The sequence below is a fragment of the Vipera berus genome (assembly GCF_964194415.1).
Source record: "Vipera berus genome assembly, chromosome: 1".
NCBI lineage: Eukaryota > Metazoa > Chordata > Lepidosauria > Squamata > Viperidae > Vipera > Vipera berus.
In genome coordinates this window covers 106,802,149-106,827,063 of record NC_138202.1, presented here as the reverse complement: position 1 = coordinate 106,827,063, position 24,915 = coordinate 106,802,149, and the positions used below count along the sequence as shown (strand labels likewise).

The window sequence follows — 24,915 nt, the reverse complement described above, 5'->3', positions numbered from 1 at the left end:
AGGGTTTGAGTCATTATCTGATAACTACATGGAGCAGCCTGTACCTTCTGGGTGAAATCCCCTAAGCTGTATCAACTGATAAAGCTAGCAAACTGGATTGGAGCCATCACAGAAAATTTCCCAACGGATATCAAAGTCATTAAAATGTGGGTGGACTCACTATGCATTAACTCCAGGTCATAGATTCCCAATTCAAAGATTGGAAGCACTTGATAGGTCTATATTGCCGAAATTTCATAAAGAATTGAAAGACACATTTTAAAAAGAAGGATCTACCTTCCAATCCACATCTCCATTGAATATCTCACTTTTAGCGATGTCCACTCTATTCCAGGCCACAGCCAGCTTGAGTTCATCGAGATATTCTTGAGCTTGCTGACTATGACTTTTACAAGCTGTTACAAAACATAAAATAAGAATAAATTCACGGCAGAGGTTTGCTCAGAGTCCATAAATTCAGTGGCTTTCTCTCAAGTAAGAACCCACAACTTTATAGCCTCAATCTCTCAAGGAATTAATGTGCTTCAGATTTATGTTATATTGTACCTTTTTATCTGATTTATTTTAAAATGGTTTGCCCTACTGTTTCGGGTGGCTTTTAGACTACTGCAATGCTCTCTACATGGGGCTGCCCTTGAGGACCACTCGGAGGCTTCAACTGGTGCAAAATGCAGCCGGGCGAGTTGTGATGGGAGTTTCCCGTTACTCCCATGTAACACCTCTGCTCCGCGAGCTGCATTGGCTTCCGGTTGCCCTCCGGGTGAGATTCAAGGTGCTGGTGATGACCTATAAAGCCCTATATGGCTTGGGTCCAGGATATTTGAGGGAACACCTGCTGCCGGCATCAAGCTCCCTTCTACCTGTGCGCTCCCACAGGGAGGGTCTTCTCAGGGTGCCGCCGGTCAAAGAATGCCGGTGGATGACACCCAGGGGGAGGGCCTTCTCTGTGGGGACGCCTGCCCTCTGGAACCAGCTGACTGTGGAGCTTAGGACTGCCCCCGACCTTCGATCATTCCGCCGAGACCTGAAGACCTGGCTCTTCGAGCTTTCCGGCTCAGGCTGAGTCTTAATTGGGGTTTTAACTGGGGTTTACATGTTGCAGGGACTTAGTTTAATCTTTTTTAAATTGGTCTTAATTTTTGTATTAATGTTTTTAAAATTATACCCTGTAAACCGCCCTGAGTCCTTCAGGAAAGGGCGGTATATAAATTCAATAAAATTAAAAATTAAGGGAGGTTATTAAATCTTGAGGGCCACGATTTGTTGTTTGGCTGGCATGCATATTTGTTGTATGATAAGAAGGTAGACAACGTGTTTAGGGTGCATATTTTAAGACAGGCATTGCTGAGAGTTTGGAAGAAGTATAGACATAAGTTAAGTTGCAAGATACCATTGTGGGCAATTCCAAAACACGCAATAGAAAATATACATGCTGGCTTCAAACATGACCTGACTACGTACAAGGAGATTCTCAGTTTGGAAAGAAACGTTTGGTGTTTGAAATCATATAGCCTCTTGCGAGAAGAGAAGGTTGTTCAAAATTGGTTTCAATATACTCAGTTACGGGCCAGGTGGAAAGAAGACCAGAAAAATGGATTTACAATGACTGATGAGAATTTGATAAAGCAAATTAGGAATCAGGGACCAGCACATATCAAACAGATATATCTTGCATTGATAGAGATTGACTCAGAAACAGAGCTTGTTAAGGATTGTATGATAAAATGGGCCCAAAATATCCAGGAAGTTATCACAATGGATACGTGGGAAAAGATTTAGGTGAGGAACGTAAAATTTACTCAAGCTCAAAATCTAAGAGAGAACTTTTATAAAATGTTTTATAGATGACATTTAGATCCTAAAAAGCTCGCAAGTATGTATCCGAATTATCAGCCTAAATGTTGGAGGTGCAGTGATGAAGATGCAACATATTTTCATATATGGTGGACATGTAAGAAGGTTAAGGCTTTTTGGATAAAAGTCTGGTGGAATATGCAGAAGATTTTTAAACAGAGGATAAAGTTTTGTCCGCAACTTTTTTTGTTGGGAATAATTGCAGACGCTACAGTTGTGGACATTAAGTTGATGCTGAACTTAATTACGGCGGCAAGACTTTTGATAGGCCAATATTGGAAGAAAGAGGAACTGCCGACTATAGAGGAGTGGACTTTAAAGGTTTCCGACCTGGCAGAGATGGCGAAGATTTCGGCCTATTTGAAAGATCATTCGCAAGAACGCTATATTATGGAATGGAGAAAATGGATTGATTTTATCCAGAACAAGTATAGGGTTAAGAAGTTTTATGTAGCATTTGAATAAGTCTTCTTTCGTTTTTTTTTTTCTTTTCTTATCTTAGTTTCTTTTTATACATATTTAATATTATTAAGGTTTGTCTTATCCTATATAAGCTAGAGAGTGATGGATTTTAGAGTTTATAATTGTTAGTATATGATTGTTTATGATTGCTTTTTATATATATACCTTGTATTTAGCTCTGGGAAGTCGGGGGGGGAGGGGGGACGGGGGGAGGTAGGGAGGGGGGAGGAGGGAGGGGGAAGGGGGGATTCTTAAAGGTAAATTGTATTTTAAAACTTTTCAATAAAAAATAAAATAAAATTAAAAATTAAATTAAATTAAAATTTGCCAGTTATTTCTTAGACCTGCCAGTTTAGTCTAAATACCTTAAAGTCTTTCCATGGGGCAGTGTTGGGTAGATGTTTAATTCTCTCAGAATAAATAATGATTTAATTAAATTAGAGCAGGCCTTTTCAACCAGTGGTACGGGTACCACCTGTGGTACATTGGCACCTGGCAGGTGGTATGCGATCATCCTAGAAAAGTGGTAGCAGGGGAGGGGAATGAGCTGAACCAGTGGCAGCACCACACAAGCCTGAGCGAGAGATGGCTGGAGCTGCAGGGCTGTCAGGGCTCAGCGGAAGCGCCAGGATCAGTGCCAAGCTCCAGGATCAGTGCTGGGTGGGTGGGCAGGTGTCTTGCTCAGCTGTGGCTTGGGGGGCACTTTTTTCAGTGCCATTGTAACTTTGAACAGTCACCAAGTGAACTGTTGCAAGTCAAGGGCTACCTGTACTTCATCACTTTTTTCCTCTTTTTTCTTGGTCATCAAAGTTTTGACACCTTGCTAGGCGACTGATGGTACTCGGATGTTGCCATATCTTAAAAGTGGTAGAATTGGGTGAAAAGGTTGAAAAGCCCTGAATTAGAGAAGCAATCAGTTAATACAGGTAGTCTTCAACTTACAACCATAACTGAGACCAATAATTATGTAACTAAATGAGAAATTTGTCAAGTGAGTTTTGCTCCATTTTATGACTTTTCTTGCCGCATTTGTTAAGTGAATCACTGAAGCTGCTAAATGAGTGACACGGTTGTTAAGTGAATCTGGTTTCCCCATTGATTTTGCTCGTCAGAAGGTGGCAAAAGATGGTCACATGACCCCAGAAACACTGCGACCATCATAAATGTGAGTCAGTTGTCAAGCAGCTGAATGTAAATCACATGACTATGGGGATGCTGCAACAGTCATAAGTCTGAAAAATGCTCATAAGTCACTTTTTGCTATGCCGTTGTAACTTCGAACAGTCACTAAGTGAATTCTTGTAAGTTGAGGACACCCTGTATATAAAGATGTTCAGGAACAATTGTGCAATTTTTAATTTCAACTTTCTTGTTGCATGTGGATGATTTATACATTAAAAATGTGATTACACAGAAAAAAAGGTTATCCTTTTTTTGAAAACACCGACCCAGGCGTGAGCATGTGCTTTTTCCCCGTTCCAAGTATGAACTTGTAACACACATTGTAAAACATTATTTTTATGTTGCTACAACAAAAACCTATGGTATGACAATCAGTCAGCTAATTAACCACTGCATGGAAGCATGCAAAGACTTGATGGCACATAATTAATTAATCACGGCGATGCTCATAGTTCTTTTTGAATATAAAACAATGGCTATGTCACTTTCCCATCTCAGCAAGCCTTTGGTTTGCAGTTAATGATTTTTAAAATAGTAGCTTAATATTTTTGAAGTTTAAATTGGAACTGGCTTGTGAATCAATGGATTTCTATCTTGTGTGATTCACTATTTGGACTGTGTTCATGGTAAGAAATTCTGTACATAAAGCAAGTGAGATCCTTGTTTGTGTTTTAACAAACAAATAGCATTGATTAAAAGTATGTTACCTTTAACCAGGGCTTTCAAAATAACTGTATCCAATTCTTCTGAACCTTCTTGTTCAAAGTCATGCAGAGTTAGAAGCTGCTCCTGGGTGATAATGCTTTGGATCTAAAGGGTTAAAAGCAGACAACTGGTTTCCAACAGTTAAAATTACAGATTATTCATGCTTTGATTATATTACACGCCAAGGGTTATGAGAGGCAAAATAAAGCAAGCGATGGTCTCTGCAGGCCCACTTAAAAGAAGAATAAATACTAGCCTTGTCTGGGAATACTCAGGGCATGTAAATGAGCCGAGCTCTTTGAAGTTACTATAATTACTTCCAAAATTAGACTCTTTTAATATGTTCTGCTTAGAGCTACCTTTAAATCTAGTTCAGAAAAACTCAGATGCTGGTAGGAGACAAGCTGTTAGTCTGCATAGCACTCAAATTGGCAATCAGCTAGATGAGCAAATTGATAATGGGCTAGGTTGCCTGATGGACTGCCTGTATCAGTGATGTGGAACCTGTGACATGTATCACAATACGATACACCAGTGTGCACAAACACCTGACAACATCTATTCTCTAAAGTATGCCTCACTCTCATGGGATTTTTGGACGCTGTGGAGGGATAGTCCCATATGGCAGAGAGAAGGCCGTAGAGAGGCTCCTATTTTTCTTTCTCACTTATTTTATGGGTGTTGATACTCAGCAGCATTTTAGCTTATGTTCTTTTAAGGCTGTTATATTTCACCATTATATGATGGTTTTATTGATGTCTTTTATAATCTGTATATTTCCTAAGATATGAAGTCTTGGGCACATTTTTCCCCCTTAAAAAGTTATATAGTTAGGAGAGAGTGGGTTGATTTGTGATAGACAGGTAAACAGAAGACATAGAAGAAATGGAAGTGTTCGCTAAATATTTTTTACAGTTCCTAAATGCATTTGATGCATTAAGAAATAAACTTACCATTTCGGACCAATGAACAATGTCATTCCAAGAGAAATTTTCTGTGGGGAACTTCTGTTTTAATTGTTTTTCTATGACCTGTGGCACCATTAAATGTGGCTCATTCATCAGTGCAGCTAAAATATCAGCTATACCACCAGATCCAGCCAAGATGAGACAAGGGACAGAATTTTCCAGCCCCCTGCTAATTCGCTATTAAACCAAAAAACAAATAGGGTCATATATGTTCAGACAAAAGAAAACCACATAATTGTATACAGATCTACTCATTGAATTCAGTGGAACTTATATCAAGCCCACTCAGGTAATAGTGGGGTCTGATCTGGTCTGTAATTTGGATGGGAGACTAGGAAATTGCAGAGGTGCAGGCTAGACTGGAAGTTTTTAAAAATCCTAATGAAGTCAGTGGCAAACGATCTATGAAGTTCAGACCAAAGGTTAAATGAAGTAAATTTTAAAAGAAAAAGAAAAGCTTCCAGTGTTAATCCCTGTTAGAACTTGGTATCCGTGAGAACCCTGTGCTGATGCTTAGCCAAGACTAACATTAAGTCTACATAATATTTCCTGCATATTTAGACAGCTACTAGACAGCAGAGTTTGAATCAAGCTTATTTCTTCCTCTTCTCATTATTTCATTTAACTAAATAACTGAAAAATGTTCTGGTCTCTTGTTTTGTGATGTTCCAACTGGAATTTACCCAGGAATTACGCAACTGTATTATTTATTTCACTTTTAAGCAGTCCTACCCACGTAAGCACCTGTTCTCAGAGGCCTCTGTTTCTTGCCCAGCACTAGAATCTTTACATAGTTAGAATTCTTATGGCAACAAAATTGTTCATGTCTTACCTCAAGAATGTGAGGTCTTCCATTCACAAGTAAGCAGAGAACTGGGATTTCGATGCTATCTGTTCCTGAGTTAATATATTATAAAATATTCAATAAATCTCTCACAACTTTCAGAATATATATTTACTAATTAAGCTGATTATTTGCTTCTAGTTGGCCTTTGCCCAATATCGTCTCTATTTGATCGTGCTACAAAATAGCAGAGGGATCTATACAATATTTGTAGGGATCACACATCACTCTAAGCTGTTGATTTTGGCTTAGTAACAGAGAGAGAGAGAGAAGAGAGAGAGAGAGAGAGAGAGAGAGAGAGAGAGAGAGAGAGAGAGAGAGAGAGAGAGAGAGAGAGAGAGAGAGAGAGAGAGAGAGAGAGTCATGAGCTCAACTAAAATTCAATGCTTAAGGATGCTCAATGTGCTGATGCTTTGCTGTTGTTAGTTGCGAAGTCATGTCCGACCCATCACGACCCCATGGACAATGTTCCTCCATGCCTTCCTGTCCTCTACCATCTTCTGGAGTCCATTTAAGCTCATGCCTACTGCTTCAGTGACTCCATCCAGTTACCTCATTCTCTGTCGTCCCCTTCTTCTCTTGCCCTCAACCTTTCCCAGCATTAGGCTCTTCTCCAATGAATCCTTCCTTCTCATTAGGTGGCCAAAGTATTTGAGTTTTAGCTTCAGGATCTGGCCTTCTAAAGAGCAGTCAAGGTTGATCTCCTCTAGGACTGACTGGTTTGATTGCCTTGCAGTCCAAGTGACTCGCAGGAGTCTTCTCCAACACCATAGTTCAAAGGCCTCAATTCTTTGGTGCTCAGCCTTTCGTATGGTCCAACTTTCACTGCCATACATTTATTTATTTATTTATTTATTGATGGGATTTATATCCCGCCCTATCTCCCGAAGGACTCAGGGCGGCTAACAACAAAACATATAATAAGTACAGAAAATAAGATAAAAATAAAATTAAAATCATCTGTGCAACAAATTAAAATTAAAAACTGAAAATAAATTAAAAATTGTAAATATAATTAATTAAAATGCCTGTCAGTCCAGGTCAGCCTGGTGGAAAAGGAGTGTTTTGAGGCCGCGGCGAAAGGATTGGATATTTTGGGCCATCCGAAGCTCAGGGGAGAGCTGATTCCATAGGGCTGGCGCTCCCACAGAGAAGGCCCTCCCCCTGGGGGTTGCCAGCCGACATTGCCTAGCTGACGGTACCCTGAGGAGGCCTTCTCTGTGTGAGCGTACTGAGCGATGGGAATTTGTTCCCGGCAGCAGTTGGTCCTGCAAGTATCCCGGGCCTAAGCCATGTAGGGCTTTAAAGGTAAGTACCAGCACCTTAAATCTCACCCGGAGGGCAACCGGTAGCCAATGCAGCTCACGCAGGAGGGGTGTAATATGGGAGTATCGGGGTGCTCCCATCACAACCCGTGCAGCTGCATTCTGCACCAGCTGAAGCCTCCGGGTGGCTTTCAAGGGCAGCCCCATGTAGAGAGCATTACAGTAGTCTATACGGGAGGTAACGAGTGCGTGGGTGACTGTACGTAGGGCATCTCGGTCCAGAAAGGGGCGCAATTGGTATATTAGGCGAATCTGGGCAAATGCCCCCCTAGCCACGACTCCAATATGATCTTCAAAACTGAGTCGTGAATCTAGGAGGACGCCCAGATTGCGTGCTCTATCAATGGGAGGTAACATCTCTCCTCCTATAGTCAAAGATGGAACCTCTTGGACTAAACGAGATGACGGTATGTAGAGCCACTCAGTCTTGGCCGGGTTGAGTCGAAGCCTGTTTTTCCCCATCCAAATCTGTACCACTTCCAGGCAACAGGACATCACATCGAGGGCATCACTGGGTTGGTTCGGGGTGGAGATGAATAGCTGGGTATCATCAGCATATTGATGATATTTCACCCCGAAGCCACGGATGATCTCTCCCAGCGGCTTCATATACATTGCAACTGGGAAGACCATAGCCTTGACTATACGCACTTTTGTTGGCAGGGTGATGTCTCTGCTTTTTAGTGCGCTGTCAAGAATTGCCATGACTTTCCTCCCCAGGAGCAAGTGTCTTTTAATTTCTTGGCTGCAGTCCCCATCTGCAGTGATCTAGGAGCCCAGGGAAATAAAATCTGTCACTACCTCCATTTCTTCCCCATCTATTTGCCAGGAATTGAGAGGGCCAGATGCCATGATCTTGGTTTTCTTAATGTTAAGTTTCAAGTCCACTTTTGCACTCTCCTTCTTCACCCGCAAAAAGAGGCTCTTTAGTTCCTCTTCACTTTCTGCCATTAGAGTGGTATCATCTGCATATCTTAGGTTGTTGATATTTCTCCTGGCAATCTTAATTCCAACTTTTGATTCATCTAGCCCTGCCTTTCTCATGAGGTGCTCTGCATATAAGTTAAATAGGCAGGGTGACAGTATACAGCCTTGCCAGACTCCTTTCCCAATTTTGAACCAATCAGTGGTTCCGTGTCCAGTTCTCACAGTTGCTTCTTGACCCGCATATAGGTTTCCAAAGAGACAAATAAGATGGTCTGGTACTCCCATCTCTTTAAGAACTTGCCACAGTTGGTTGTGATCCACACAATCAAAGGCTTTAGCATAGTCAATGAAGCAGAAGTAGATGTTTTTCTGGAACTCTCTAGCTTTCTCCATGATCCAGCGTATGTTGGCAATTTGATCTCTAGTTCCTCTACCTCTTCGAAATCCTGCCTGTACTTCTGGTAGTTCCCGATCCACATACTGCTGGAGTCTAGCTTGTAGGATTTTAACCATAACTTTACTAGCATGTGAAATGAGTGCAATGGTGCAATAGTTTGAAAATACTTTGGCACTGCCTTTCTTTGGAATTGGAATGTAAACTGATCTTTTCCAATCCTGTGGCCACTGTTGAGTTTTCCAAATTTGCTGGCAAATTGAGTGTAGCACTTTTACTGCATCGTCTTTTAAGATTTTGAATAGCTCAGCTGGAATACTGTCACTTCCACTAGCTTTGTTGTTGCTCACCTTTCCTAAGGCCCACTTCACTTCAAATTCTAGGATGTCTGGCTCGAGGTCATTGACCACCCCATTGTGGTTATCAGGGATGTTAAGCTCATTCTTATATAGTTCTTCTGTGTAATTTTGCCACCTCTTCTTAATCTCTTCTGCCTCTGTTAGGTCCCTGCCATTTTGGTCCTTTATTGTACCCATTTTTGCATGAAACATTCCCTTCATCTCTCCAATATTCTTGAAGAGATCTCTGGTCCTCCTATTCTATTGTTTTCTTCTATTTCTTTGCACTGTTCATTTAAGAAGGCATTCTTATCTCTTCTAGCTGTTCTCTGGAATTCTGCATTCAATTGGGCGTATCTTTCTTTTTCTCCCTTGCCTTTCGCTTCCCTCCTTCCCTCAGCTATTTGCAAAGCTTCCTCAGACAGCCATTTTGCTTTCTTGCATTTCTTTTTCTTTGGGATGGTTTTAGTTGCTACCTCTTGTACAATGTTGTGAACCTCCGTTCATAGTTCTTCAGACACTCTATCAGATCTCATTCCTTAAATCTATTTGTCACCTCTACTGTATATTTGTCAGGGATATGATTTAGTTCATACCTGAGTGGCCTAGTGCTTTTCCCTACTTTCTTCAGTTTAAGTCTAAACTTTGCAATGAGAAGCTCATGGTCTGAGCCACAGTCAGCTGCTCGTCTTGTTTTTACTGACTGTATAGAGCTTCTCCATCTTTGGCTGCAGAGCACATAGTCAATCTGATTTCTATGTTGACCGTCTGGTGATGTCCATGTGTAGAGCCATCTCTTGGGTTGTTGGAAAAGAGTGTTTGCTATGACCATCATATTCTCTTGACAAAATTCTATCAGCCTGTGCCCTGCTCCGTTTTGAACTCCAAGGCCAAACTTGCCTGTTATTCCGGTTATCCTTTGGCTTCCTACTTTTGCATTCCAATCCCCCATTATGATAAGGACATCATTTTTTGGTGTTAGTTCTATAAGGTGCTGCAGGGCTTCATAGAACTGGTCAATTTCATCCTCTTGAGTACTGGTGGTTGGGGCATAGACCTGGACTACTGTGATATTGAATGGTTTGCCTTGGATTCAAACTGAGATCATTCTGTCATTTTGGGGATTGTATCCCAGTATTGCTTTTCCTACTCTTTTATTGACTATGAAGGCTACTCCATTTCTTCTGAGAGATTCTTGCCTGCAGTAGTATACCTGATGGTCATCTGAATTAAATTCACCCATTCCTGTCCATTTTAGTTCACTGATTCCTAAGATGTCGATGAACATTCGAGGTTCCTATGGAGAGTGTTGATGCTTAGCGAAAACCAAATTCATTAAGAAATTGATACTACTTGAAAACCATCTTTTGAGAGGAAATGGCATTTTATGAAATGTCTAATATAAGCTTTTGCTTCTTATATGCTGCTAACAGATATATCTCATCCCTTCCTCTGTCCCTCCTTATCATTTTAGCTTCTTCAAACATATTAAACAGTTGCATTGTTCATGTGGATTATTGCTTTGCCTCTCTTCTCTGTTGTGAGCAAAAAAGCATGAAGACTTACTGTACATGCTCATAGGCTATATGAGCACACACTCACAGAGTTACTGAATATTTTTCTAAAACAAAGAAATTATACAGATACAGTAAAGGTAAAGGTAAAGGTTCCCCCGCACATGTGTGCTAGTCGTTTCCGACTCTAGGGGCCGGTGCTCATCTCCGTTTCAAAGCCGAAGAGCCAGCGCTTGTCCGAGGACGTCTCCGTGGTCATGTGGCCAGCATGACTAGACGCCAAAGGCGCACGGAACGCTGTTACCTTCCCACTGTAGTGGTCCCTATTTTTCTACTTGCATTTTTACGTGCTTTCGAACTGCTAGGTTGGCAGAAGACAGATACAGTATTAGCTGCCAAATTTACATTATGAATTGGTCTTATTGATTTCATGATTGTGTTCTAAGTAAGGTAAATCTGACTCTATCCCATCTGACTCTATCCCATCAGAGGCAACAATAAGCCCCTGAAAATGTCAAATACTCAAATGGTGACCAAAGGCAAATAAGGCCCTTTATTATTTTATTTTATTTTGTTTTATTTTATTATTATTTTTGTCTTACCTCCATAGCTGGTATGCTGCTGTGAAATATATTTCTCCAAGTTGAGCCGTAACTTTGTTGTCCCATCTGGTCCACTCTCTTCCACCAAAATGAAATGGGAATGGTGGTTATCAAGGGAATACAAAGGCCCTTGGACTTTATTATCAATTTTGTGGCTTATGAGAATTTCCTTCTAGGAAAAAGAAGACATCACTTTTCACACAAAAGCAAATTGTTCTTCTGGACCATATCTGGTTAACATGATTAAATTGTATATTGCATGTAATCATTTCTATCAAATCAAAGTCCACTTAGCAAGATTCCAGAACATGTTCTTAGGTATCCATACTTTTACCAGTGAAAAAAGGGTACCTTGACATTATCCAGAAGATCTCTGTGCTGAATTTTCTCCAGGGAAGTTATTCCTATTGCAACTACTTTTACTGTAGATGAAGAACTTGTCAACATGTGGTCTTGAACTGCTTGCCCGATGTGTTTTGTTATTCCAATGTGCAGAGCACTTGTAAAAATCCAGGCACCTGAAATGATTCATTTTTCAGCCTTGATATTAGGTAAACTTAAGAACTAAAGACATGTAGCATTACCTAATCCAGGTTCAGGAATTAAATCTGGAGTTTAGGGCAGAGCTTCATCTAACAGGGATCATTCTATGGATAGACCAGTTTAATTCAAACTAAAGCAAGGTTCAGAAAAACAACTCTATTCCCCCATAGGTTAACCCAGGAAAACTGCAAATGGTTACGTAAGGAGATAAAATGCTCCCATAGGTACAGATGTGTCAATCAATCAAAAATTAAACCTTAAAACCTGTCTAAGATGTAGAGATCAGCAAAGCCTGGGAACCTCAAAATAAGCTGTTTGTTTCTAGGTATTCTACTTTGTTCTTTGCTCCCTCCCTCCCTCCCTCCCTCTCTCCCTCCCTCCCTCCCTCCCTCCCTCCCTCATTCTCACTCTCACTCTCACTCTCACTCTCACTCTCACTCTCACTCTCACTCTCACTCTCACTCTCACTCTCACTCTCACTCTCACTCTCACTCTCACTCTCACTCTCACTCTCATTCTCACTCTTCCTGTGTGTATTCAAGCCTGGAACAATAGCTGTAAGGGAAAGGTTCATGTTCATTTCCCTTTTTCATATCTCCCTTGTCTTCAGTTCTCAGCTCCTTAACCTTACTATATATAACAAGCAATTTGAATCTTCTGAGAATTTAGCCCATTGCACATCTGTTATCTACAGAAGGGCAAGAAGAGTAAGAGGAAATTCCAAGAAAGATGCAGAGAGCAGATTTTCTGTAAATAGTCAGCAGAAATGGTCAGCACAGCGAAGACGGTGAGAAGTTGTCATAACAGACAGTGGTTTAGGGATCCCCATTTGATACAGTCATAGGGACTAACCCACCATATCCCCCATGTGTTTGCATGTACAAATAGTCACTTCCTTATAGGCTACACACCACTTTTCTCCAGCAGAGAATGAACTCTGCAGTTAAACTCATGTATCAAATGCCATTGAAATTGTGCATAGGTCTTTGAATTAAACTTCTTTATTTTTTAAGTACCTGTAAATGAGATGCTCTGAGACAGAACGTGATGAAATATATCGCAATAGTAGCTCCTCTGCTGGGAAACAACTTTTGTCAAGTTTCAGACAGATACGATCAAAGAGGCTGTTCAAAAAGATGCAAGAGAAATGGAGATGTTCCTTCCTGAATGTAGCAGAGCTGGCTGTTGGGGATTGCAGCACAGATATAAGGGATATTTTTGTCAGTTTAGACAAGAATAGCTAAGAGAAAGGCAGCTAAGAAGTCTTCATATGACTTCTCTGTTAAGAGACTGAATGAAGGAGGCACAGTGGAATCATGGATAGAATGATAAAATAGTAGTGTGCCCAAACTGCTCACTACTATCTAAAATAGGATGATTAGGGTGGAAAATGGTGACCTGATTATAAAAGTCAGTCTATTTGGATCTTTCCATGCTAGTTTTAAAAGAAATTATAAACATTTTAAGTGCAATAATCTAATAGGTTAGAGTTTAGCAAAATTGAAAATTTAGCAAATTGAATCAACAAGAATTGAAAAGTTTGAAGGTTCTCGGTATATTTTAATATGTAAAGTCTTTCAGAAATTTGATCCTTTAGAGTCCTGTTGAACAAGATCCTTTTAAAAAATGCTCTTTTTTCAGGAAAAAAATATCCAAACCTGTGCTTTGGGCTGCCTTAACCAATCCTTTCCTCAGTGTATCACGTAACCAAGGTTTCATCTGAAAGTGTTCTTCTTCTCCAACAAAAGAGACAACCAGATTGGGAGCAGGAAGGTTCCACTTGTTACTCATGAGGTCAAATATAACTCCAGGATGGATGGCACATGGAACCTTAAGAAACTATAATTAAGACAATAACATTCAGACAAAATACATGAAAAAACAATAGGATTGTATAAACCATAAGCCAGCTTCTGACTAGACTAGACTAGACTACACTAGACTAGAATAATAATTTTATTGTCACTTTGAATGTACACTAATCAGCATACATTAACATGAAATTTTGTTGCATACAGCTCTCAAAGGGTCACCACTTCCTATATACACTACATAAATATGACAAAAATAAATAAATACAGAATTATGCATATACCCACATATATTATATGACACAGAGAAACAACAGTCTAGCTCAGGTTATGTATACATGTGCATGACGAGAAAAATGAATCTTGCAAGTTTACCAGACGGATGGCATAGGGAACAAAGCTATTGCAGAATTGGGTAGTCCTGCTAAAAATACTTCAAAATCTCCTCCCAGAGGGGAGCAACAGAAATAGACTATAAAGTGGGCGTGTGGGGTCTCTAACAACGCTTTGAGCTCTAAGCACATAGCACTTATAAGCAACATCCTGAATATGAGGGAGCGAGCTTCCTATGATCTTCTTGACTGTCCTTACCATTCTCTGTATGGACTTTCTATCTGAGGCACTGCTGCCACCAAACCAGACAGTTATGCAGTTTGTTAAAATGCTTTCAATCGTGCTTCTGTAAAAAGTGGCTAGGACAGAAGGAGAAAGATGTGCTCTCCTCATCTGATGCAGGAAATGCAGACAAGGTAACTAGTGGATTATGGGCATCTGTTGTGGGCTTATCTTCTAATATTTGTTATCATTACTGTGACACTAAAACCCCCCAATATTTTAAGTAAGAAGAACTCAGGAGCAACAGTACTGTGTATCTACTTCATGCATTATCTACCCCTTGAAAAAAAAAAGGCAGACTCTATGGAAACCACTCTGATGGCTTACAATTATGTTGTCTTTTCAGTTCCCAGAATTCCCAAACTGCAAGGCTAAAGTCTGAAATCACACTGGCTGGGAATTCCAGGAGCTGATCCAACACATGCTGAATCAAACACCAGATTAAAGAAGGCATTCAACTTGCTGTATCTGTAAACATCAAATAGCATCTTATTTTTTTCATCCATGTCCACATAGGTCCATTGTCTAAGAAAATAATTTCCTGTAAAAATGATTTGATATTCCCTTTCTTTTGTGAGATTGCTACTGGATCTGTCTCTTCCATGAACAAGAGCACCCCGAATGAGTTTAAATCATGAGCACTGACACAAATTATTGTTTAAGGGTCTCTTTTAGAAAGATTCAGTGACAATATAGAATAGCAATAATATTCTACTGAATATTGATCATGCTGAGAGGTTTTATGGTACCTTTCCCTGTTTTTTTCCAGTAGTCAAGAAGTCAATTTCTCCCATACAAAATGGTAATTCCCTTCTACTTTCTTTTTCTTCGTTACTGTACATTTTATTCTGTGTATTCTCCTTCTGGAATGCTGTAGAAATATTGTCCTGACTTGATTCTCTGAAAAAAGAATGTGTTGAACTACTCATCTTTATACCAAATTGTGATTGAATTTTTTCAATACAGTAGAATATATTTTTAAAATGAATGCAATTGTGGGAATAATAACAATAGTTTCTAGTTTATTGATTCAAGGTTGCATAGGATAGTGTAAGTGTGCTTAGCGTACTATTGAGCTTGGCTGAAATTTGGCAAAACTAAATGCTATTGACTTTGTCAGAAGTAGAGAATGCTACATGTGACACAAGTTGTAGGCGAATAACCTAGTCTACTTTCTTTTTGTCTTGTCAAGCATTATGAGAAATTCTCAGTTAACCAAACCCATGATGTGCAGTAGAGCTTGGTAGCTATTGGTCCATTTGGTGACAACCACAGTGTACAGAATATTGGAAATTAAAAAGTAAGAAGAATAAATGAAGTTAAAATGGGTGTGTGTGAAATTTATTTTTGACTAGTTTGTTATGTGATTATTGTCAGAGAAAAGCAAAAATAAGTTTAAGATAAATAGGGATGGGGTACTTTTAAAATGTGCATGCTGACACAATTTTTTTCTTCCAGAACCCTACAGTCTTTTTCTGTATTTTGTTTACTGCAGTGTTTCTGAAAGTGAATGGCAAGATAGATGTATGTACAGATATGTGCAGAACTATAGCGTGTTGCTTTTTCTATTATATTCTCTCAAATCATTACAAAAAAACGTACACTTTATTCTTGAAGGTCAACTGTTCATCTGAGGTGCTTTCTCCTCTTTTAAAGGTTTAGTAAAACAAACATCTAAGGAAAATGGAAAAGAAAAAAAATCAAGTTGCAGCAGCATAAGATATTTTGGCAATTATAATTTCACACTATAAAAAGTATCTGGGTACCAGGGAAATGGACACCTGCAACAGAATAAGTTCCCTCTCCATGCATTAAATTCCCCTTCCATGCAAGTTCTCATACCTTCCCCCCCCCTTAAAAAAGTTTTGAGATCTAATGTGTATAGCTAATCTTCAGCAAAGATTCATGATACTAAAATAAGAAGTAGAGAGAGAAACTTTCCAATTATTTAATTATACCAATTTTAATCCACTTTTTGTTAAATATATTCCCGAAGTAAAAAAAAACCCTGCTATATACAGTTTCATGCATATGTAATTGGCAATTCCTAAATCTGTCTGTCAACTTCTAAATCTCGCTCTCTTTGTCTATCATTTATCTATTTGTCCATCCATGCATACATATAGACATGCATGCATGCAAACATACATAATCATGTACATCATGTGTAGCACTCCAAATGTCACTGAACTATATCTCCAATATTCCCAGTGGCCCTCAATGAGTGATGGTTCTGTAATTTCTGAAAGGTCATTGGCTTACTAATTTAGGTTTATAACAATTAAAATGCTGAATTATAACTCCCATCCTGTTCTTATTTATGTGCATGAGAACCCAAATATATTAATAAATTAAATCCTGGCTCAGTCATATTAAACCTAATGTAAATGCCCTGAAATCAATGTGAAGTACTTTTAACACTACTGTATCTTCTTTTAAGTCCCATTGATTTCATAGCTCTGTCTTGTAAAAGACTGTTTGGATCCAATCCCCTGAGAAGGAGGAATCTGGCTGCTTTTCTTTAGCCCCCACAATGTCATCAGCTTGATCAGCTCTTCAGTTGACTTAAACTACGTGCATGAATGTTGTTCCATAAGTGTGATGTCAAGTTTCCGACCTATGGGCTTTTCAAGTGACTCTGAGGCATTGTTTACCTTAAAAGTCTTTTATTAGCCTAATACACCAGCAAATGCTTGCTCGAAGGAAGCTGGAATCCGAAATCTCCACTCCTTGCACAATATATTAAAACACAATTCTCCACCTTTCTAATTTTATCATTAATCATATTCTCCAATTAATTTAAAGAATCAGTTTCCCTTCCGTTAGAAGACCGCCAAAGCCTTATCTTCTTTTTTTTTACTTTTTTTTAATTAAAGAGTTTTAAAAATTTTTTTTACAATACATATCCCCAAAACCCACCCACCCCAAACCACCCCCCTTCCCCCCCACTTCCCAGAGCTGAATACAGGGTTATGGATATAATAATCATATTCTAACTAAAATTATCCATTATAAAATTAACCAAATTCATAATGTGCTTTAACTCCCCTTTAACATAGATACATTCAAATTATTAAAAACATAATAATAGTAACTTAAATACAAATATAATCAATTGTTGTTGTTAGCTGCGAAGTCGTGTCCGACCCATCGCGACCCTATGGACAACATTCCTCCAGGCCTTCCTGTCCTCTACCATCTTCTGGAGTCCATTTAAGCTCACGCCTACTGCTTCAGTGACTCCATCCAGCCACCTCATTCTCTGTCGTCCCCTTCTTCTATTGCCCTCGATCTTTCCCAGCATTAGGCTCTTCTCCAGTGAGTCCTTCCTTCTCATTAGGTGGCCAAAGTACTTGAGTTTTAGCTTCAGGATCTGGCCTTCTAAAGAGCAGTCAGGATTGATCTCCTCTAGGACTGACCGGTTTGATCGCCTTGCGGTCCAAGGGACTCGCAGGAGTCTTCTCCAGCACCACAGTTCAAAGGCCTCAATTCTTTGGCGCTCAGCCTTTCTTATGGTCCAACTTTCACTGCCATACGTTGCAACTGGGAAGACCATAGCCTTGACTATACGCACTTTTGTTGACAGGGTGATGTCTCTGCTTTTTAGTGTGCTGTCTAGATTTGCCATGGCTTTCCTCCCCAGGAGCAAGCGTCTTTTAATTTCTTGGCTACAGTCCCCATCTGCAGTGATCTTGGAGCCCAGGAAAATAAAATCTGTCACTACCTCCATTTCTTCCCCATCTATTTGCCAGGAATTGAGAGGGCCAGATGCCATGATCTTGGTTTTCTTAATGTTAAGTTTCAACCCAAGTTTTGCACTCTCCTTCTTCACCTGCAACAAGAGGCTCTTTAGTTCTTCTTCACTTTCTGCCATTAGAGTGGTATCATCTGCGTATCTTAGGTTGTTGATATTTCTTCCGGCAATCTTAATTCCAACTTTTGATTCATCTAGCCCTGCCTTTCTCATGATGTGCTCTGCATATAAGTTAAATAGGCAGGGCGACAGTATACAGCCTTGCCGGACTCCTTTCCCAATTTTGAACCAATCAGTGGTTCCGTGTCCAGTTCTCACTGTTGCTTCTTGACCCGCATATAGGTTTCTCAAGAGACAAATAAGATGGTCTGGTACTCCCATCTCTTTAAGAACTTGCCACAGTTTGTTATGATCCACACAATCAAAGGCTTTAGCATAGTCAATGAAGCAGAAGTAGATGTTTTTCTGGAACTCCCTAGCTTTCTCCATGATCCAGCGTATGTTGGCAATTTGATCTCTAGTTCCTCTGCCTCTTCGAAATCCTGCCTGCACTTCTGGTAGTTCTCGATCCACATACTGCTGAAGTCTAGCTTGTAGGATTTTAAGCATGACTTTACTAGCATGAGAAATGAGTGCAATGGTGCGATAGTTTGAACATTCTTTGGCACTGCCTTTCTTTGGAATTGGAATGTAAACTGATCTTTTCCAATCCTGTGGCCATTGTTGAGTTTTCCAAATTTGCTGGCAAATTGAGTGTAGCACTTTTACTGCATTGTCTTTTAAGATTTTGAATAGCTCAGCTGGAATACTGTCACTTCCACTAGCTTTGTTGTTGCTCAGCTTTTCTAAGGCCCACTTCACTTCACATTCTAGGATGTCTGGCTCGAGGTCAGTGACCACCTCATTGTGATTATCAGGGACGTTAAGCTCATTCTTGTATAGTTCTTCTGTGTAATTTTGCCACCTCTTCTTAATCTCTTCTGCCTCTGTTAGGTCCCTGCCATTTTGGTCCTTTATCATGCCCATTTTTGCATTAAACGTTCCCTTCATTTCTCCAATTTTCTTGAAAAGATCTCTGGTCCTCCCTATTCTATTATTTTCTTCTATTTCTTTGCACTGTTCATTTAAGAAGGCATTCTTATCTCTTCTAGCTATTCTCTGGAATTCTGCATTCAATTGGGTGTATCTTTCTTTTTCTCCCTTGCCTTTCGCTTCCCTCCTTTCCTCAGCTATTTGCAAAGCTTCCTCAGACAGCCATTTTGCTTTCTTGCATTTCTTTTTCTTTGGGATGGTTTTGGTTGCTACCTGTTGTACAATGTCGCGAACCTCTGTCCATAGTTCTTCAGGCACTCTGTCTATCAGATCTAATTCCTTAAATCTATTTGTCACCTCTACTGTATATTCAACAGGGATATGATTTAATTCATACCTGAGTGGCCTAGTGCTTTTCCCTACTTTCTTCAGTTTAAGCCTAAACTTTGCAAGGAGAAGCTCATGGTCTGAGCCACAGTCAGCTCCTGGTCTTGTTTTTACTGACTGTATAGAGCTTCTCCATCTTTGGCTGCAGAGCATATAGTCAATCTGATTTCTGTGTTGACCATCTGGTGATGTCCATGTGTAGAGCCGTCTCTTGGGTTGTTGGAAAAGAGTGTTTGCTATGACCATTGTATTCTCTTGACAGAATTCTATCAGCCTGTGCCCTGCTTCATTTTGCACTCCAAGGCCAAACTTGCCTGTTATTCCAGTTATCTTTTGGCTTCCTACTTTAGCATTCCAATCCCCCATGATGATAAGAACATCATTTTTTGGTGTTAGTTCTATAAGGTGCTGTAGTGCTTCATAGAACTGGTCAATTTCATCCTCTTCAGCACTGGTGGTTGGGGCATAGACCTGGACTACTGTGATATTGAATGGTTTGCCTTGGATTCGAACTGAGATCATTCTGTCATTTTGAGGATTGTATCCCAGTATTGCTTTTCCTACTCTTTTATTGACTATGAAGGCTACTCCATTTCTTCTGAAGGATTCTTGCCCACAGTAGTATACCTGATGGTCATCTGAATTAAATTCACCCATTCCTGTCCATTTTAGTTCGCTGATACCTAAGATGTCAATGTTCAGTCTTGTCATCTCTTGTTTGACCACGTCCAGTTTTCCTTGATTCATGGATCTTACATTCCAGGTTCCTATGGAGAAAAAATCTTTACAGCATCGGACTTTCCTTTCACCACCAGACATATCCACAGCTGAGCGTCCTTTCGGCTTTGGCCCAGTTGCTTCATTCTTTCTGGCGCTACTAGTACTAGCCCTCTGCTCTTCCCCAGTAGCATATTGGACGCCTTCCGACCTGAGGGGCTCATCTTCCAGCGTCATATCGTTTTGCCTTTTGGTACTGTCCATAGGGTTTTCATGGCAAAGATACTGGAGTGGTTTGCCATTTCCTTCTCCAGTGGATCACGTTTTGTCAGAACTCTCTGCTATGACCTGTCCGTCTTGGGTGGCCCTGCACGGCATAGCTCATAGCTTCATTGAATTACGCAAGCCCCTTCGCCACGACAAGGCAGTAATCCATGAAGGGGAATATAATCAATACTTATACTAAAATTAATAACAATATCCCTCTAAAATCTACTCATAAGCTAAGTGGAACTTTTTAGTCCCATATTTATTCTGAATATAATCTATCCATCTTCTCCAAACTGAAATATATCTTTCTTGTGAATGATCCTTCAAATAAGCAGAAATCTTAGACATTTCTGCAAGATTCGATACTTTAAGTACCCATTCTTCTATAGTAGGCAAACTATCTTTCTTCCAGTATTGTCCCACCAGTAACCGTGCTGCTGTTATCAAATTCAACATCAGATTGGTTTCTTTAGTATCACAATCTACAACAATACCCAATAAAAACAATTGTGCTTCTTTAGTGAGAGAAATGGCCTTGAAGGTGCATTCCTACTCATCCCTCCCCCCAACCTTAAACTAATCTTTTAAAGCAATACACAAGTTTAACATATGAAACGGCTACTTCTTCATCTCTTGTCAAGCAATAACATTTGATGTTAGCAGTGTTGACACATCAACTTAATCTGACCTAACTCTCATTCTTTCATCTCTTCATCTCCCACTCCCCAACATCTCTTTCTTTGGACCATATATGCTTATAAAATGGTTAAGAATTATACCGGTATTTTGTAAAACTGAAGGTCTGAACAGAAGAAAGGAAAGGAAGCCAAAGCTATGCAGATAAATCCCAGCCACATCGGGGGTTTTTAAAAGTAAATTGTAGATAAATGAACCAAGAAGGCTAGAAGAAGCCAAAGAAGATGACTAATTCTTATTATGAGGATTTATTCTAAACATATTTAAATAGTGTGGCCATCTATCGAGACTCTGAAATTTCAACACCAAGGCAATGGATTTCACTGTCTTCTAGAGAACTTTTAAGTTATGCCTTTAAATTATTTATGTGTCAAATAACCTAAACACCTTAAGCTTCCGATGATTGCCTTCCAAATGAGTAAGCCCCCTGGAACTTTTTATTGCTCTGAAAAGTAGGAAGGGTGAAACTGCATTTTAAGGCAGAAAGATGGATAATGTCATTCTAACATGTTTAGGTAAGGGTAAGGTATTGTACTGAGTTTTACTTAAAGATAAAATAGGAATAACCTGGCATTCTGCACAAATGACAGATGGCACAAAATCATGGTGGATTTTAATCACAAGCTTTATTTAAACACAAACTAATGGATCCTTTTTTTGTAGATTGTATCAACATTTTTCCTCTCAAGGGAGAAATAAATCAACAGTGTTTCTGATTTATGTAACTAGAGATTACATAAATACACACAACCAAATAACTTGTTAAACATTTCTGAAAGATGTAAGTAAAATGACACTACTGTTCTTGGTAGGCAGGTTTATAAGTAGGCCTTTGAAAGAGCTTTGCCTTGTTCTTGTGTTGTTTTTCTCTTAAACTGATAGCTTGTTGAGAGGCAGAACATAATCCTTGCCCTATAGTTCACCCATGATCTGACTAGGCTTTGGTGATAACCATATGATTCAAAGCAAAGCAAATCACAAATCAACACAGTGAGATACAAGCTAAAATCCGAGCAAAAAAAATGAAGCAGGATTTCCCACTAAGTCAATATGTTAACATTTACTAAGCAATGTTAATGTTAGCATGTTGACTTAAGCAGGGGTAGGCAACCTCGGCTCTTTTATGACTCACGGACCTCAACTCCCAGATGGCTGGCTCAGGAATTCTGGGAGTTGAAGTCCATGAGTCATAAAAGAGCCGGGGTTGCCTACCCTGATTTAGGGGGAAGAGAAAACCACTATCCTTGGACCTGAATCTAAATGTTGACTTACCATTTTATATCTGAAGCAAAATCTATAGCCCTATAAATTATAAGTATGGTATAGTTCACAGTATAGATCATATTCTACAGATACCTATTTTTCACTCAAAAAATCCCCCACAGTTTTGTGAGAAGATATGGCTCACATGAGGAATCCCAATATTAACATTGTTGTTTTCACTTTTCATTTGGTGTATTGCAGTATTCAAGAGCAGATAATAGGTGGCAGCACAGAACAGCACCTGGTAAGGTGCTGATAATAAGTCTATAAAGGGAAAGTAAATTACTTTCTGTTTAATTTATATTTAAAAAAATGTTTTTCCTCATGGCTGCATTTGTGTTTATTTTCCCTTTCCCCGAGTCAGCAAGAAAAAATATGCCAATATAAATTGTACTGCCTTGATTGCTAAATCCTATTCTGCCTCAGTTAACAAGGCCGGTGAATTTTGTTGTTCTTACAATTTTAATACAGAAGTTAAAGAAAGTGATTGGTGGATTCTCATGGCTTTGTATGGCCTTCCACTAAATATCAGCAACCAGTGGGAAAAATATCAACTCTCTTTAAGGTAGGATGGGGCAAGACTGATATAATTTTGATGTAGAAAATGTAAGGTCAGGGGAAGGAAGATGTGCTTTTTTTATGTGATGCAGAAAATACAGGCGCTGCTGTGCCCGCTTCACCAGTGTCTCACTGTTGAGCAACCAAGCCAGACTACTCGTTAGCAAATTCCTGGGTGTGCAGCTAACGAGTAGGCTGGCTTGGTCACTCAACAGCGAGACACTGGTGAAGCGGGCACAGCAGTGCCTGTATTTTCTGCATCACATAAGAAAAGCACATCTTCCTTCTCTTATCCTTACTACTTTTTACAGGGGGATGATCGACAGTACAGGAACCGCATGAAAAAACCAACCTCTTTTATTCTCACAGACCTGAGTCAATGTCCAAGGCAAACACAGTCCATAGAAACTCAATTCTCAACATGAACAGTTACCTTCAGCAATCACCACCTCCCACACCTTCCCTTTTATAATTCAGCCAAGGCGTGGCTTCCTAATGCCTTCTCCTTTCCTTTGGAGCTGCCCCATTGCATCCCTCTGTCCAACTCGCTTCTCTTGCCTGCGCTTTCATGCATCCTGGATATGTCCCAACTGTTCTTCATTACTGTCCAACTCAGGCTGCCAGCACAGCTGTGTCTCAGCCTGAGCAGGAGTAGAGGGGCCAGGCTCCTCATCTGACTGTAAGTCCTGGAACTCCTCAGAGCCTTCCTCTGACTCTAATGTCACTCCAGTCCTCTCCTCCTCATCTGATTCCTCAGACTCAGCTGCCGGATCCACTGGCTGGTGAGGAATCACAACAGACAGCCAAAAAGATCATTGGCAGTTCCCTCCCTCCCATCTAGGACATAGCACAGAAGCGTTGCTTGAGCAGGGTCCATAAGATTATCTGGGACACTATGCATCCTCTTCACAACCTGTTTTCCTTGTTACCTTCTGGGAGGAGGCTTCGTGGTATCTGAAGCAGAACATCCAGATTCAGCCATAGTTTCATTCCATATAGCATTAACCTTGTGAACTCTCAAGCTTCCTCCTTCTGTTATATATTCAAGATGGATAGTGTTTAATATTTATTTGTTATGTATATGTAGGGGTGTGGGTCTATACATATGTTGTATATAGTAGCTTAGGTGTGTGTCATGTATGTGTTTTACTTTGAGAGCAGGCAACTAAATTTCATTTTTTATGTGTAACGTGCCCACAGTAAAAAAAATGTCAATAAAGGTTATCTTATCTCATCTTATCTTATGAATGGCTATGCAGATGAGTATAGCCATCTCTCAAAACTTGCCCTAGGGTTTTTTTTTCTTTGCATATGCTTTGTTCAAACTTATTCAACATAGTTTTAGAATTATTGGGCAGGGTCTAGTGCTATTCTGGAATATTGCTAAACTCAGGACAAAGTAGTTATTACAACTGCACCTCCCCATCACCCTGTGGATCAAACACTGGGCTTGCAGCTGATCCATGTAGTCATAAAGCTAAGAGTTCAGCACACCTGATTGTCAATCCAAGGAGCAACTGTCAAGCACCAGTACAACAGTGAAGTAACGTGGGAGAGATCCCATTTCATGAGGTAATATTGCTAGGTAATATTCAGATGAGCATTAAATGTGTCTTCAAAAATACTTCTAAAAACAACTGCTTGTAGGGGGGGAGTCTGTGAAGTGCAGTGAGAGAGCTCCTGACTTCCTTTTATTACTCTGCGGTGAGTTGCTTTAAAAACTATTTTCATGCATAAAAGGAACACTAAACCCATATTTGTGTCTCCCAATATACTATGGGTGCTGGGCGGTCACCCCTGCTTCTTACATCAGTCAAACAGAACTTCTGAGCCACTTCTAAGACTAACAGGCACTAGCCAAAGGCAACTGACTTTCTTGCCAAGTTCCAACATTGTGAGATCAAAGACTCGATGGAAAGTTTATTCCCCACCCTTATCTTGGCATCCTATCCAGCCCTCCCAACCTTAGGATCAGGATTTCCTCCCAGGATTTCTTTCCTCCACAGACCCATCTCACTTTTGAACCTCAGCTTTTTAATTGGTGGTGGTGGTGGTGGTTTCCCTTATCAGACCAAATGTGGTTCTTTTCTGTTTTCAGAGACTTAGCTTTCTGATGGATGAACAAATTTATGAGCCCTTTTCCATAATTACATT

At 39.9% G+C, this 24,915-nt stretch overlaps 1 protein-coding gene across 1 annotated transcript in view; it reads right to left on the bottom strand.

Annotated features, from left to right (window-relative positions):
• The window catches only part of TRPM5 (transient receptor potential cation channel subfamily M member 5), a gene marked incomplete at its 5' end in the record, with an annotated part of 127,191 nt that overhangs the window by 52,121 nt on the left and 50,155 nt on the right, over nt 1-24,915 (bottom strand). Inside the window, 8 exons of the mRNA XM_081330533.1 lie at nt 277-395; nt 4,206-4,308; nt 5,157-5,348; nt 6,004-6,068; nt 11,116-11,287; nt 11,467-11,633; nt 13,317-13,497; nt 14,834-14,984. Of these exons, the coding sequence (XP_081186659.1) occupies nt 277-395; nt 4,206-4,308; nt 5,157-5,348; nt 6,004-6,068; nt 11,116-11,287; nt 11,467-11,633; nt 13,317-13,497; nt 14,834-14,984 (1,150 nt within the window). The remainder of the gene's footprint in view (nt 1-276; nt 396-4,205; nt 4,309-5,156; nt 5,349-6,003; nt 6,069-11,115; nt 11,288-11,466; nt 11,634-13,316; nt 13,498-14,833; nt 14,985-24,915) is intronic.